Genomic DNA, 16,915 nt, shown 5'->3' with positions numbered 1-16,915 from the left:
TCCGCCCTCCTTTCTTTGGTGGACTAAACAGGCTGTGATTGGTCATCGGAAACGGCCAATGAAATCCACCACAGAGTGACCAATCACAAGTTGGCTCCCTGCATCCCTCCAGAAGGTATAAGAAGGGCAGATATGGGAGGAGTTTCTCATTCCTTGTCTGAACCTGCGGATTGTGGAAATGTCTGGAAGAGGAAAAACCAGCGGTAAAGCTCGGGCCAAGGCCAAGTCTCGCTCCTCCCGGGCTGGACTGCAGTTCCCTGTGGGCCGTGTTCACAGGCTCCTGCGAAAGGGGAACTACGTTCAGCGTGTGGGTGCCGGAGCCCAGGTCTACATGGCTGCTGTGCTCGAGTATCTGACCGCTGAAATCCTGGAGCTGGCCGGCAACGCGGCCCGCGACAACAAGAAGACCCGCATCATCCCCAGACACCTGCAGCTGGCCATCCGCAACGACGAGGAGCTCAACAAGCTGCTGGGAAAGGTGACCATCGCTCAGGGTGGGGTGCTGCCTAGTGCTGCCCAAGAAAACCACCACTTCGTCCAAGAGCAAGTAAAGCGGATAAGATTTAATCTAATAACCCAAAGGCTTTTTTCAGAGCCGCTCACAGTATCTGAAAGGGCTGCTTACTGTATTATTGGAGACCTTCAGTTCAGGTACCGATAAATTGGTCTGTTTCAGACCTGTGTGCGGGAGTTTTCAGTTCCTGGTATCTGCATTACGGTTCTCTGCTCACCCAAACTGTTCGAGTTAGCAGCTAATAATTAAACTACAGTTGTCAGAGCCTCAAAACTTGTATAAATACTGCAACCGGTTCCTTAAATATTCTTTAGTCTATCAATGAAAGCTGTATGAAGAGAGTCGGCTGTTATTAAAAGGGCCTAGTTTAATTATGGTCTGGTTTGAGAGTTTGAATGCTGGTTCTGTTCCCGGGAGCTCCGGCCGTTCCCGGGCTGTGTATTTCTCTTCCTTAGCCGGCCAGTTTAGACCTACACTGAGCAGCCAAGCGCAAGACGGTCACTGCCATGGATGTGGTGTACACTCTGAAACGGCAGGGCCGCACTTTCTATGGATTCAACGCGACCTTCTCCCCCAAGCACAAAGCAAAGGCTCGTCTCAGTGCCAACCACCGCCTCACAGGGAGTGGGGGAGGGGCGGGGAGCTGGAGGGAGATATCGTTGATTTATATTTTGTTCTGTATAGATAGATATTTTCGCCAAGGTCTATATGTTTTAAATCAGCATATGCACGATGGATGGTATATCCTTTTAGTTTCAGAATTATAGACATTTATCATCGAAGCTTCCAGGACGGAAGGATGCCACTTCGGCCTATCGTGTCCGTGCCGGCCAACAAAAGGTTATCCAGCCTAATCCCACTTTCCAGCTCCAGGTCCGTAACCCTGCAGGTTATGGCACTTCAAGTGCACATCCAAGTAGTTTTAAATGTGGTGAGGATTTCTGCCTCGACCACCCATTCAGGCAATGAATTCCAGATCCCCACCCTCTGCGTGAAGAAATTTCCCCTCTAAACCTTCTGCCAATTACTTTAAATTTCTGTCCCCTGTGCTAAGGGAAATAGGCCCTTTACAGCACAACTCTTTTGGGGAAAACATCATAAATTAATCCAAGTGCCCCCAGATCTGGGGGACACTCCAAACACTTTTCTGTGCCCTTTTTTTTTGGGTTATTTTTGTGGGGTTTTTTTGGGGCAGAAAAACCATAATTTACAAGTGTCCCCTATAAAAGGGAAGGGAGACACTAAAACCCAGCAATTAAAACAAATCAAACTTCAAAACATATAAAATCATATTAAAATTTGGTGCCGGGGGTGACAATGCACTCCAGTCCCTCCGGCACCTACCTCTCGCAGAAGGCCGCGAGCGTACCGGTGGACACCGCGTGCTCCATCTCTAGGGACACCCTGGCCCGGATGTAAGCACGGAAGAAAGGCAGGCAGTCAGGCTGAACGACCCCCTCGACCGCCCGCTGCCTGGACCGGCTGATGGCACCCTTGACCGTGCCCAGGAGCAGTCCTACAAGAAGGCCTTCGGACCTACCCGCTCCCCTCTGCACAGGGTGCCCAAAGATCAGGAATGTGGGACTGAAGTGCAGCCAGAAATTGAGGAGCAGCCCCTTTAAATAATGGAACAGGGACTCTTCCAGACCGCAGAAATTGCAGGCGGCCTGGGAGCCCGTGAACCAACTTAAACATTTATTGCATGGGACTGCTCCGTGTACCACCTTCCAGGCCAAGTCCCCGATAAATAATGGGAGAACTCCCGCATAGAGTGCATTCCATCGGGGACCCCTGCCTCCTCCAGATGGCAAGATGGTACGCCATGGAGTGTCCGGATGGCAGACGAGGATGGCAAAGTTGAGTGTGCAGGAGCAGCCTGTACAGGAAACCCCTCCATGCAGAACTGAAAGGCACGGAGGGGATTTCCCCGAGGTGGCTCAAGTTGTGAGGCGCCGGCTCCCAAGGGAGGTTCCGCGGTTTGGCACCGATGAGGAATTCTGTCCGGACGGGGGGCAGTTCGGACGGGATCTCCTCACGTGCTTGAGCCTCCTCGACACACCTAATGGAGTCAGGGCCCAGAGCTGTTTTTAGCGACTCAATGGCATTGGCCATGCAGCGGACTTCGGCCGAATTTAGGTGCCAAGCCAGCATGTCTGGCGTCATCCAGCCTGCTCCTCCATCATTGAGCAGGTCCCTGACCCTGGTCACCTCGCCAGCCGCAGCCCTCTTGTTCGACTGCCACCTGAAACCTCGGTCGTGGAGGTACGGATTCCCGAGCAGCGGCTCCTGCAGGACAGCTGCCACTCCAGCCGGTGGAGAGCTGCGCTTGGTGGAAACTTTGTCCAGACCCTGATGAGTTCCTGGTAAAAGACAGGCAGCCCCTCGACGGTGGTCCTGATGCCCCCCAAGCTCACAAACAGGAGCTGCATGTTGTAGTTGAGGCTGTGCTGCTGGCGGAAGAAATGCGTCACCAGTGCACGCCACCTGGGAGGGGGCTCAACGTAAAGGTATCTCTGCAGGGTCTGAAGACGGAAAGTCGCTAGCTGGGTGCTGACGCACACCAACAACTGACCGCCCTCCCTAAGCGGGAGACTCAAGACCGCCGCAGAGACCCAGTGCTTCCTGTTGTTCCAGAAGAAGTCCACCAGCTTCTTCTGTATCTTGGCGACAAACGCAGGGGGAGGGGTCAAAGTGACCAGCCGGTACCACAGCATAGCGGCCACCAGCTGGCACTCGACCCCTGTAGGACAGCACTTCGAGCAGTCTTGTCCAGCGCCCGAGGCGAACGGCGACCTTGGCCTCCAGCTCTTGCCAGTTCGCCGGTCAGGCTTCCTCGTCAGGGCTCAGGTAGACTTCCAGATAGAGGAGATGGGTCGTGCTCCAGGCAAAAGGCCTGAGCTCCTCTGGCAGGGAGTCCACTCACCACTGACCCACCAGGAGTCCGGAACATTTCTCCCAGTTGATACTGGCGAAGGATGCGGCTGAGTAAATCTGCTGGCACTCACGCATCCTCCGCAGGTCAGTGGGATCCTCTACCGTGAGGAGCACATCATCGGCGTAAGCTGAGAGGACGACCTCCATGCCCAGCCCTTGCAGAGCCAGTCCTGTCAACCTCGTCCGCAGGAGGCACAGGAAAGGCTCCACGCAGATGGCATATAACTGGCTGGACATGGGGCATCCCTGGCGCACCCCACTCCTAAAGCGAAGGGGCACCATCAAGGACCCATTAACCTTAATCAGACACTCCGCGGTGGCATACAAAAGTCGGATCCGGGTGACGAAATGCGTCCCGAACCCGAAAGCGCGCAGAGTTCCGAACAGATAGTCGTGATCCACCCTGTCAAACGCCTTCTCTTGGTCGAGGGATAGGAAGGTGACCGACAGACCAGCCTCCTGGGAATGATGGATGAGGTCCCGAACCAGATGGATGTTATCGTGGATTGTCCGGCCCGGGACTGTGTAGGACTGGTCGGGGTGGATTATGTGGTCCAGCACAGTGCCAAGGCGAGCAGACATCACCCTGCCAAAGATTTTGTAGTCCGTGCTGAGGAGGGAGACTGAGCGCCAGTTCTTAAGTAGGCGGAGATCGCCCTTCTTAGGCAGCAGGACGATGACTGCCCTTCATCTCCCCAGTTGCCAGACTTTCCCCCAGGACCCGCACGTTGTCACCCCCCAGGACGTCCCAGAACGCCCTGTGGAACTCCATGGGTCAGCCCGTCCAGCCCTGGGGCTTTTCCCCTCGATAGCCAGTGGAGGGCGCCAGGCTTAGCGGAGCTTCCAGATTTTCGGCGCCCTCCGGGCCGACCTTCGGTAGGTCCTCCCACAAAACTCTACGCACTTCCTAGCTGGACGGCTCCGGAGAGAACAGAGCCCCATAATATCCTCGGGCCCTGTTGCTGACGCCCTCCAGATCTGAGACAGAGAGCCATCATCGGCCAGCAACGTCAAGAGCTGCTTACGGACACCCTGTCTTTTTTCCAGCGAGTAGAAGAAGGGGGAGCCGCGGTCCAGATCCCGCAGGAACCGGATCCGCGACGTCACGAACGCGCCTCGGGACCTGACGAACTGCAGTCCTTCAGCGCGGCCTTCTACGCTTCGTACACCATCCGCAGGGCCAGGTCCTCGACGACCTGACTGAGACGGGATTCCAGGTCGAGCACCTCTTTTTCTAGGCCCGCACCTTGGTCGACCCCCTCGCATACTCTTGGTAGAAGACACGGACGTGAATCTTGCCCATGTCCCACCATAACCTCAAGGAGGGGAAGTCCCCCTGCTTCCTTCTCCAGTCGGCCCAGAAATGACAGAACAAGTCCTGGAACCGCTCGTCCTCCAGCAGCTGGTTGTTAAAATGCCAGTACGCGGATCCCGTCCTCGCGTGGAGCGAAGCGAGCTCCACCCACACCAGGTGGTGGTCTGAACACGGCACCAGCCGCATGGAGGCCGCCGGAACACAGGAAACGTATGCCCGAGACACGTAAAGGCAGTCGATTCTGGACCATCCTCTTCCAGGCCTCACCCAAGTAAAGGCGCTGGAGTCGGGATGGCGATTTCGCCAGACGTCCACCAAGTCGAAGGACCCGACCAGGTCCCTCAACTTCTCGATCACCGTCATGCTCTGCGGGGCACCGGAGCGGTCCCTCACCTCGAGGGTGCAGTTGAAATCCCCTCTGAGGACAATGCAGTTGCCGACAGCGACAGAGCCAAGAAGAGCGGACACTTCATCGAAGAAGCGCGTTTGCTGCGGGCCGGGCTGAGGTGCGTACACATTCATGAGATGGAGCGGCACGTCCCCCAGGTGAACCGTGACGTGCAGCAAGCGGCAAAATGGCCACCCCACAAGAAGTGGCAGTGTGGTGACTCATGCGGACCTCTCCTTGCCATTCCAGGAGCCACGTTCGTCTCCCGGAACGGTGTGGGTTTCTTGCAGGAAGCACACCGCGTATTTCCCCTCCCGCAGGAGCAAAAAATTGTTAAATCTACGGCGTGCCTCTCTGCCGCCGTTGATGTTGAGCCTGGCTATGGTTATCTTCATGACAACCTCTACTTAACCTATTGTGGTGGGGGGGGAGTGGAGTCGTTTGTTGACCTCCACTCCCTCAGCAGCCCAGCGAGCAATGTTTTGAGCCGACGCAGCTCAAGGCTTTACGCCTTTGATAAGGGACCACCCACGGCCATGGTTTTAGCGGCAGCGCAGATGGACCTGATGAGGAGCGCCGGCTCGGACCATTTTTCCAGGGCCAGATGGGCTCAGTTGTGGCGATCCTGGCTCTGGACCATAAAGTCCCGGAGTTCCTTTACAGGAATGAGGGGGGACTCAGCAGCGGGCATGAGGAGATCCACCACCTCACTGGCGATGGACTCCAGATCTTCTCCCGCACCCTCCACCGAGTCCCCATCCCCCTCCGGGAGTTCACCGCTAGCAGCCGGTCCATCGACCACCCGAGGTGCGACAAACGGCCCGGCCACTCCATCCGGCCCTGGCTCTGCCCCGATCCCACCACCATGATCGTCGGCAGACGAGTCCCCACTGGGCTATTTTAATTGTGGTACTGGGTCAGGAAGCAGCAGCGGAAGGGGTTCCTCCTCAGCCCCAGGCACCGGGGAACATGGAGAGACCTGGTCAAAGAACTGCTCCAAGTACCCCACCTCCAAAGTTGGGGGCGAGGGTTGGTGTTCTTCCCCATTCCCGCCGCCACCCCCCAGCCCAGTGTGTGTCGGTTCTTTAAAATTATTAAAATTTTATTTATCTGCCAGATCGAGCAGATCCCGGGAGATGTTGTATATTGGCTGAGCGGGCTCAGGTTCGGCCTTTTCAGCCCTGCCCACCTCAGTCCCTGGGATGCCCGACCCAGCGGCGACGCATTCCTCCGCCGGCCCCACGCCCCCCACAACAGGCAGATCTTCCTCGCCATCCCCGGGAGGCAGAGGCTGGGCAGCCTCGACTGTCTGACTCTCCCCGGGGACAGATTCTCCCCCACCTACGGCGCGGTTTGGGGGTGCTGGTGGGGGACGCGGGACATGTGGCAGGCACCAACTCCTCCGTGGAGGGATATTGTTCCCCCTCCACCTCATTGGAGCGGTGCCTCCTTTTTTGTCTGGGGGAGGGGGCGCGGAGACAGGGAGACCTCAATGACTGCCGAGGCCTCCCGCTCCACTCCCCCCTTTTATTTTTCTTGCCCACGCCCAAGCCCCTCTGCGGTATTGGTAGAGGGCTTGGGCACGGGCTCAGGGCAGGTGACAGAGGTAGGCCGGGTGCGGTGATGAGGCTGTCCGGTGCTCAGGGGACCCGCCTCGAGGTATTTCACCTTCCTCCATGCCTTCCTTCCACCCGGACGCTCTCCCTCACCGCCGGAGGCCATGAAGACAAAGGCCTCCAACGATGTCCGCGCATCCACGCGGATGCTACTAGGGGGAGGGGTGGCGATGGCGCCAGCCTTGGCTGCCTTTGGTGTTTTGGTGGCCTTGGAGGTGGGGCAGTTCTTACGAACATGCCCCACCTCCCTACAGGCATGGCACCGCACGCCGTCCAACGTCCCCTCGTGCACCACGTTAAAGGTGCCCTCTGTCATCTCCTCCCGCGCCAGCCGGACAAAAAGCTGGCGCTGGAAGGAGAACACATGATGCAGGCTGGTCTCCCTGAGACCGAGCGGTATCGGGTTAATCCCCGACCCCAGTTGATGTAGGTGGGGGAGCAGGAGCTCAGCGGGAACAAAGGGCGGGACATTCGAAAGAATGATCCTCTGCGTGGTGGCCTCGAGAGGGTCCACCGGCTGGAATGTCTGACCCACCGTGAGCCCCCCTTTTCAAGGGCCAGGGACACCACCCGCTCCGACCCCAGGAAGAACACAGCCTTCCTGGACATCTTGAAGGCCACGACAATAGCCGAGGGGCCGACTACCCCAGCCATCGCCCACACGCAGTCCTTGATGCTCATAGTGAGGTGAGTGTAGCTCTTGACCCCATGTTTTTTAGTTATTAATCTAAATGGTAGCAGTGCAGCTGGATGCGCAGTGGCTGTGGAAGCCGCCTGCGCGTAAGTCTTAACTGGCCCTGCCACCGACATAGATGGGGTTGCCATCACGGGGTCCCTTTAAGGGTTACACTCACCCCAAGGTCACAGGCCTTAATGGTCTTAATAGGCCTCGTTAAATGTGGGAGCAGAGGGAGCTCTTAATGAGGCACACCTCTCCCCTAGTTAACGATTAGGGAGGGGCCTTGCTCCCTCTGCTCATTGTCTTGATTTTTTAATTAGGAGGAAAGAGCTCTCAGGGAGAGAGGGGAGAGACAGAGAGAGTGACAGAGAGAGAGGGAGGGGGGGTGGGAAAGAGGGAAGCTGTGAGGGCAGGTCTCCCCTCACAGTGCTGGGTGGGTGTTTTGCTGGGGTGCACTCCCCAGATGGCAAAATAACAGTCTTATTAGGTGGTCTTCGGGGGGGGGGGGAGGGGTTCTGCTTCGACTACCCATTCAGGCAGTGAGTTCCAGACCCCCACCCTCTGCGTGAAGAAATTTCCCCTCTAAACCTGCTAATTACTTTAAATTTATGTCCCCTGTGCTAAGGGAAATAGGCCGTTTACGGCACAGAAGGTACAGCATATTCCAGTGAAGGTAACACAAACAACTAATATAGTTACAGCAGTGACAGATAAGAAAGATGTTGAATTAAACGGTGGGAGGAAGGCAGCATCAGGGCGGAAGGTCAGTGAGGGTCTTTTGCCCTCACAGAAGGACTCCCAAGTCCTGACCAGAAGTGACCCTCAGGCAATCTCGGATACAAACCGGTCAATGTCTGTCGAACATGTAGATATCTCGATCGATAAAGAACAGAGTATGGCTTGGGAGGGGATGTAACTGATAAACTAATTCAAGAATTTGAGATTGTGGCGAGCAGTAAATCTGATTGGATATTTAAAGAGACCAATCAGAGAATTACAGAACAATGGAAATTGACAACGCAGCGAATGCACCAATCACAATCGTTGCCTTCACCCATCCCTCATTAGCATAGGGCTGTGGGCGGAGTGTGGGGCTGCCTATATAATACGAGCTCCGAGCCAAGTTTACGTCATGTCTGGGTCGGATTGAACAAGACGATGCCTGAAGAGAAGAAATCAGTTACTGCCAAGAAAGGCGCCAAGAAAGTGATCAAGAAAACGCCACCGAAGGGCGGCAAGAGGCGCAGAAAGTCGAGGAAGGAGAGTTACTCCATCTACATCTACAAAGTGATGAAGCAGGTTCATCCCGACACCGGCATCTCCTCCAAGGCTATGGGCATCATGAACTCGTTTGTGAACGATATTTTCGAGCGCATCGCGGGTGAGGCTTCCCGCCTGGCCCATTATAATAAGCGATCCACCATCAGCTCCCGGGAGATCCAGACCGCCGTGCGCCTGCTGCTGCCCGGGGAGCTGGCCAAGCACGCCGTGTCGGAAGGGACAAAGGCGGTGACCAAGTACACCAGCTCCAAGTAAAACGCTGACGAAACAAACCCCAAACACAACGGCTCTTTTAAGAGCCACCCACAACCTCTCTGAAAGAGCTGCACAAACGCGTCATCCTTTAATCTCAATTTACTGTAATTATTTCCTGAGCAAGTGTTTTTGACAACATTTAAAGATCCAGGGTAGATTTAGATACGAATTTTCAGATAATCGGTTTTACTGTCCGGTTCAGCCTTAGCTTCGTTGATGAAGTTCCCTCCCAGTAAAATATAAACACTCCCTGGTCGCCTGCCGACGAATTATGGTCTTGTTTTAGACTTTACTCACCTCATTCTCTCTCAAGCCCTTTTTCAAAAAAAAAATCTAGTTAGTCAACCCGCTTATTACCCGGAGCCTGCGTGTGCAACAACTCAGAATGGAAGTTCTTACAGAGACCAGAACGGGGCAGTTGGAACACTCTGTCCCTCTTCTCTTTTCACAGAAGGACTTCCAGTTCTGGTCTCACTCCCGCCTGTGCGGAGGATTATCCATGATCTGTGATTCCCAAATTGTACAAAGAATGAGCTGGAATGTGTCCCGTAACAGAATGTTTGAAAGTGAACCCTAATTTAATCCTGATTGTAACATCCTGGAATTTGGAAGGCAATATGGAATAAAATGTGTTTGGAAATCTTTGGCTAATGATGAATTTATTAACATAATCCGCATTGTAAAAATTACGGGCGGGGTTTTTGAAATTGAAGATTCGTTGGAAGTCGAACAATAATTTTCGCCCTCTTTTCAGTGGCAGGCTAAGCAGATGGTGATTGGTCATCGGAAAAGACCAATCACAAGTTCACTCCCTGTATCCCTCCAGAATGTATAAGAAGAGCAGATGAGGGAGGAGTTTTGCATTCTTTTTCTGAACCTGTGGATTGTGGAAATGTCTGGAAGAGGAAAAACCGGCGGTAAAGCTCGGGCCAAGGCTCGTTCCTCCCGGGCCGGACTGCAGTTCCCTGTGGGCCGTGTTCACAGGCTCCTGCGAAAGGGGAACTACTCTCAGCGTGTGGGTGCCGGAGCTTTGGTCTACATGGCTGTTGTGCTCGAGTATCTGACCGCTGAAATCCTGGAGCTGGCCGGCAATGCGGCCCGCGACAACAAGAAGACCCGCATCATCCCCAGACACCTGCAGCTGGCCATCCGCAACGACGAGGAGCTCAATAAGCTGCTGGGAAAGGTGACCATCGCTCAGGGCGGGGTGCTGCCGAATATCCAGGCTGTGCTGCTGCCCAAGAAAACCACCACTTCGTCCAAGAGCAAGTAAAGCGGACAAGATTTAATCTAATAACCGAAAGGCTCTTTTCAGAGCCGACCACAGTATCTGTGGAAGGGCTGCTTACTGACTTAATTGAGTCAGAGCCCTTTAATTCATGTACCGATAGATTGGCTTATTTCAGACCTGTAAACATAGAAAATAGGTGCAGGAGTAAGCCATTCGGCCCTTCGAGCCTGCACCACCATTCAGTAAGATCATGGCTGATCTTTCACCTCAGTACCCTTTTCCTGCTTTCTCTCCACACCCCTTGATCTCTTTAGCCACAAGGGCCACATCGAACTCCCTCTTGAATATATCTAACGAACTGGCATCAACAACTCTGCCGTAGGGAATTCCACAGGTTAACAACTCTTGAGTGAAGAAGTTTCTCCTCATCTCAGTCCCAAATGGCTTACCCCTTATCCGTATGGGGGAGTTTTCAGTTCCCGTTCTCTGCATTACGGTTCTCTGCTCACACATACACTCTTCCAGTTAACAGCGAATAACTGAACTACAGTTGTCACTCAACAATTGTATAAATACCGCCACCGGTTCTTTAAATATTCTTTAGTCTGTCTATGAAAACTAGAGAGTTGGCGGTGATGAATTAATATAGTAATCAAAGAGCCTAGTTTAATTCTGGTCTGGTTTGAGATAATTTGAATGCTGCTTCTGTTCCCAGGCTGTATATTTCTCTGCTAAGCCAGCCAGTTCAGACCGCATTGCATCAGCGAGCGATGTGCACACACAAGACCCGGATCCATTGCAGTGCTTCCCAGATCTGCCTGCCCCCATTCTCCGGCAACACCGAATGGGGAAATCTGTGCTTTGCCCCGGGGAACTTGGGGTCAGAGCGACGCAAAGCCGATGTCAGTTTCTGAAAATATTAAAGGGCTCATTAGTTATTAGTCAATAACTCCCATATGAACCGAGCTGGTATATAAATACACGATCAGTAATCAGGAACCACATACCTGCCCGTCCCTACAATGGGTTAATGAACAACACGAAGCTCTGGTTACAGGAGATCGTAGCTCTTTCCTTTGCTGATTTGGTGGCTCTGAAAAGAGCCGTTGTTGCACTTGGTGCTGAAGCTTCGAGCCGAGGCAGGGGAAGTCTAGGCGCGCTCCCCGCGGATGCGGCGGGCCAGCTGGATGTCTTTGGGCATGATGATGACTCGCTTGGCGTGGATGGCGCACAGGTTGGTGTCCTCAAAGAACCCCACCAGGTAAGCCTTGCTGGCCTCCTGCAGGGCCATGACGGCGGAGCTCTGGAAGCGCAGGTCGGTCTTGAAGTCCTGAGCGATCTCCCGCACCAGGCGCTGGAAGGGCAGTTTGTGGATCAGCAGCTCGGTGGATTTCTGGTACCGGCGGATCTCCCTCAGAGCCACGGTGCTGGGTCGGTAGCGATGAGGCTTCTTCACTCCGCCCGTGGCCGGAGCGCTCTTCCGTGCCGCTTTGGTCGCCAGCTGTTTGCGAGGAGCTTTCCCTCCGGTGGATTTACGCGCTGTCTGTTTGGTCCTGGCTATTATCTCAACACAATCTTGGACACACGGACTGTTAATGCGGAGACTCCTCTGGGGCCTCCTTTTAAAGTGTGTGAGGATCCGCCCCGGGGCTGTGATTGGCTGCAGCCCGGCGCCAATCAAGTTTGAACCAAGCACCGAGAGTGAAAATGAAGGGCAGGGATTACTGGCCCCTGATTGGCTGAACTGAAACTGACAGTTGGTCAATTTCAAAAAGCCCGCCAATTTCAGAATATCAACCAACAGAGATTAAAGAAACTCTAATTTCCCGCCAGCAATTTAAGAATCCGCTCTTTATAACGGCGATTGTGCCCCATTATAAGTCACCAATCCCACTCTCTGCAACATTCCGGTTTGAATTCTGTTCCATTCCCTGATCGGTCTGGACCAGGCGGGAATAAATCCCCGGTCACTGCTTCCTGTAAACACAAATTCCCGCATTGATCCCGCCAGAGTCCCGTTTAACCGAATCTCACAACATGACAGGAATTATCTGTGAGGGGAGACTGTAATGTTTGGGTAAAGGGGACGGTGTATCCCGCCCGGTGGTAATTGTGACTGTCAGCCGGAGTTTTTGATCTCTCATATTTACAATAGTTGTAAAATATTTAATAATTCCCATATTCCTACAGCGACTACACTCCAAAAGTACTTCATTGGTCTTGAGACGTTCGGTGGTCGTGAAAGGCGCTATATAAATCCAAATATTTCTTTCCATGAATTAAACAGCCGAAACCATTTCCCAACCAAACTGTACGCGCTCCCATCCCCAGGTCGCTGCTCTCTCTGTGAGGCGGTGGGTGGCTCTTAGAAGAGCCTTTGTGTTGTGTTTGGGGGAAGGGTCGCGTTATTCAGCCGCCGAATCCATAGAGTGTGCGGCCCTGCCGTTTCAGAGCGTACACCACATCCATGGCAGTGACCGTCTTGCGCTTGGCGTGCTCAGTGTAGGTGACCGCATCCCTGATCACATTCTCCAGGAAAACTTTTAACACCCCGCGGGTCTCCTCGTAGATCAGGCCTGAGATCCGCTTGACACCGCCACGGCGAGCCAGGCGGCGGATGGCTGGTTTGGTGATGCCCTGGATGTTATCACGGAGCACTTTACGGTGCCGTTTGGCTCCGCCTTTACCCAGTCCTTTGCCTCCTTTACCTCGACCAGACATAATGATTATTCACTTAAACAGCCGCTGAATAAGACGGAGCTGCTCCCGGCTCTTTTTTTTTAGAGCCGGAGCGGATCTGACTGAGAACGCGCAGAGTGAGAGAGGCGGGAAGGGGAGGAGACAGAGTTAAGATTGACAGACAGAGCAGAGAGCAGCCTCTGATCTTCCAGCTCCGCCTCCAGCTTTCTGCAGCCGCCAATTTCAATCCGTTTTCCGACAATAGAACCGAAACACAGCGCTCCGCACAAACTCTTACAGACTCGGAATTCATCTTCAAAGCTTCCAGGAATCAGAAGCTTTTAAATGTCCAGTTACAATTAACAATCACGAATATTCCCGCCTATATACAGCCCCTTCCCTGTCAATCTCAAACCTTGTATCATCTCCCCACACTTCCTCTCACAGACAGGTTCAGCAATTTACAAACACCTTATTCCAGCTGATTTGGAGAATGTGGTGTTTGGGGTTTGAGTTGTGAGGCGGGGTATCTCCGCCAGTATCACCGTCTCAGACTCTCCCCCTAAATCTGTGAAATAACAATGACCAGGAACTGAGACTGGAGCCGAACACATCCCCAGTTACAGTGAGGCCCGGGCCGGACATCCCATTCTCTGTGTGTTTTATTGCAGACACTGGGGGAGGGGTGGGTGCAGTCAATGTCAGCGGGTCAAAAGGGATCCTGGCTTCATGTTCAATGACTTCTGTCTGAAATCTGAGCCCGGCCCCGGGACAGGGAGCATTTGATTCGGGGATCAACTCTTTTCTGAGAGGCGTGGGTGGCTCTGAGAAGAGCCATTGGGTCCAGGTGTTTACAAGTTGCACTTTTTATTTACTTTTTGGATGCTGCTTTCTTGGGTTTTGCTGATTTGGCCTTGGCCCTCGCTTTTTCCACCTCTTTGGCCGCCTTCACCTTTGCGCCTGAGGCCTTCTTGGGGCCCTTGGGCTTCTGCGCCGCTGCCTTCTTCCCAGCCGCAGCTTTCGCTGTCTTTTTTACTGTTGGCGCCTTCTTGGTGCTCGTTTTCTTGGCGGGAGATTTCTTGGCTGCTGGTTTCTTGGTCAGAGATGTCTTGGCTGCTGGTTTCTTGCCTGGAGATTTCTTGACTGCTGGTTTCTTCACCTCGCTTCCCACTTTCCCCTGGTTTTCCTTCTTAGCGACTTTGAAGGAGCCCGAGGCGCCCGTGCCCTTGGTCTGCACCAGGAAGCCATTTGTCACATTCCTCTTGATACTGAACCTGATCTGGGACCTGCGCTTCTCCACATCCACGCCTTTGGCCGCCAGAGCCTTCTTTATCGCGGCCAGAGACATCCCCTTGCGATCGCTGCCATCGGCCACAACCTTGAGGATATATTCGCCCAACGTGGGGCCGACTGGCTTGGAGCGGGGAGCCGCCGCCTTCTTCTTACTGTGAGCCTTGGTTTGAACGGCGGCGGCAGGAGGAGCCGTTTCGGCGGCAGCAGGAGCCGTTTCGGCGGCTGCAGTGTCAGTCATGTCGGTGACTCTGGAAAATCTCTGACAGTCAGAGCTCGGTCAGATATGAAACAGGAGGCGGCGGCACAGAGCAACTTAAAGGCAGCGAGCGGACGGGGCGGAGACATCCTGCTGTCAGCTCCCCGCCCCTCCAGCCTCTCTGTGTTTCTCTCTCCTCATTAACTGTCCGATTCCAATTCAATCCGGGCCCTCCAGATTCCCAGACTGGCCTCTTTCTGTCCCGAACACCGGGATGTTTGTTGTCGAGAAGGTTGCATCGGAATTGAAGGCAGCAATTTGGATTTAAACCGGTTTCATTGCTGCACTGATCGCGCTCTCTCACCCGATCGCGGACATTTTCTCTGTTTTTCGACTAAAATTTGAAATCACATCAAACTTGACGTTTAATTCCCACTTTAGACCTGAGCAGGGGAGCAGGGCGATCCTGTGACAGGGAAATCTTTGAATTTTACACAAGAGGGACTCTGGAATCCGGGGATGAGACGGACACACAAACACAGTGATATTAGTCTCACCGGCCCGCCCCTTTAACACACTCTCATCACACTCTGAAAGTGAGTTGTTAGGTGACTGAACAGTCCAATACGGGAATTACAGTCTCTGTCACAGGTGGGACAGTTAGTCTTTGACGGTAAGGGAGGGTGGGACAAGTTTGCCGCACGCTCTTTCCGCTGCCTGCGCTTATTTTCTGCATGCTCTCGGCGATGAGACTCGACCGCTCAGCGCCCTCCCGGATGCACTTCCTCAACTTCGGGCGGTCTTTGGCCAGGGACTCCCAGGTGTCGGTGGGGATGTTGCACTTTATCAGAGAGGTTTTGAGGGTGTCCTTGTAACGTTTCCTCTGCCCACCTTGGGCTTGCTTGCCGTGTAGGAGTTCTGAGTAGAGCGCTTGCTTTGGGAGTCTTGTGTCAGGCATGCGAACAATGTGGCCTCTGTCATGTATCTCACATTACTGTATATAACTGTATCTTACCATGCTATACATGACTGTAACTGGATATGACCTGTAACAATAAGCATACCTTACCACCAGGGGTGCACTTGCAGGAGACACTCCATACCTGTCCCACTGAGGTATATAAAGGGAGGTCTCAGGCATGTGCAGCACTGGAGAGCTGTGAATTAAAGGTGCAGGTCCTGAGTGACCTTGACTTCAGCATGCGTCTCGTGCAAGTCAGTACATTAGAGTCAGGACTTAACAGTGGCGACGAGTTACGGGATCACAGAATCCACAGAATGGCTACCAACAGCTCAGATGAGAAATACAATGCTGGAGACAATTGGGATGACTTTATAGAAAGGCTCCAGCAAAGCTTTGTGACCAAAGACTGGCTGGGCGATGATAAGGCAGACAAGAGAAGAGCCCATCTCTTGACCAGCTGTGGCTCGAAAACATATGCTTTAATGAAAAACCTGCTGGCACCCAAGAAACCAGCAAGCAAGTTGTTTGAGGAGTTGAGCACACTGGTGCGAGACCACCTGAAGCCAGCGAGCAGCCTACACATGGCCAGACACAGGTTCTACAACTACAGATGCTGTGTGGACCAAAGCATACCCGACTTGGTGGCGGAACTTCGGAGGCTGGCTAGTTCATGTGAGTTCCCTAATGAACTAAGGAGAGAAGTACTGAGAGACTTTTTTATTGAAGGAATAGGCCATGCAGGCATATTCCGAAAGCTTATAGAGACTAAGAGCTTGACTCTAGAGGCAGCAACACTGGTCTCATAGACATTCTTGGCAGGCGAAGAAGAAACAAAGCTGATCTATACTTCGGGTAGTACAACCAACGAGGCATCGGAACAAGGGATTCACATTGTGAAACAAACTGCTACCCCCACACACAGACAAAGGCATGAGAGCAGGCCTTCAACAGCAGACAGTGGCGCCAGAAGCCATCAAAATCAAGGGCCACTTGAACGGCCGATCACACCTCATCAACCCACAATGCAAGCAATCAACAACAGATTGAGAGAAGCTCAAGGGAGATCAGTCAGACGCAGCTCATCCTTCGGAAACAATGGAAACGGTCTGTGTTGGAGATGTGGGGGAAGGCACTCAACCAGGGTGTGTCGATTTCAGCATGCCGTTTTCAGAAACTGCAACTACATTGGCTTTCATGTCAGAAAAACAGCAGCTCAGCTGGTATGCAAATTGGAAAGGTCGAAAAGCGGACCAGAAGATGGTTGGAATAGTGCACAGGATGCCGAGATACAGCGGGTTAACATGATCAATGTCCACTGTTCTTACACCAAGTTGCCTCCAATTATGATGAGGGTTCTACTCAATGGGATACCCGTCAACATGGAGCTGGACACAGGGGCCAGTCAATCCCTCATGAGCGTTCAACAATTTGAACAGCTGTGGCCGCACAAAAGCAACAGACCAAAACTCACAAAGATCGACACCAAACTAAGGACCTATAGTAAAGAAATCATCCCAGTCCTTTCCAGCGCCATGCTCTCGGTCACACACAAAGGGATGGTGAACCGACT

At 53.4% G+C, this 16,915-nt stretch overlaps 1 protein-coding gene across 1 annotated transcript; it reads right to left on the bottom strand.

The window, feature by feature from the left end:
- Window positions 1–13,763: 13,763 nt before the first annotated feature.
- Window positions 13,764–14,423, bottom strand: LOC139274087 (histone H1.2-like). Its single transcript, XM_070891136.1, has 2 exons — window positions 14,271–14,423; window positions 13,764–14,123 (listed from the first exon to the last, which is right to left on the bottom strand). The coding sequence occupies exons 1-2, from the start codon at window positions 14,421–14,423 to the stop codon at window positions 13,764–13,766; spliced, it is 513 nt and encodes a 170-aa protein (XP_070747237.1).
- Between the last annotated feature and the right edge of the window lie 2,492 nt (window positions 14,424–16,915).

The sequence above is a fragment of the Pristiophorus japonicus genome, chromosome 9 (assembly GCF_044704955.1).
Source record: "Pristiophorus japonicus isolate sPriJap1 chromosome 9, sPriJap1.hap1, whole genome shotgun sequence".
Lineage (NCBI taxonomy): Eukaryota > Metazoa > Chordata > Chondrichthyes > Pristiophoridae > Pristiophorus > Pristiophorus japonicus.
Note: the sequence above shows the minus strand (reverse complement) of the source record. Positions and strands in the feature narration are given on the sequence as shown.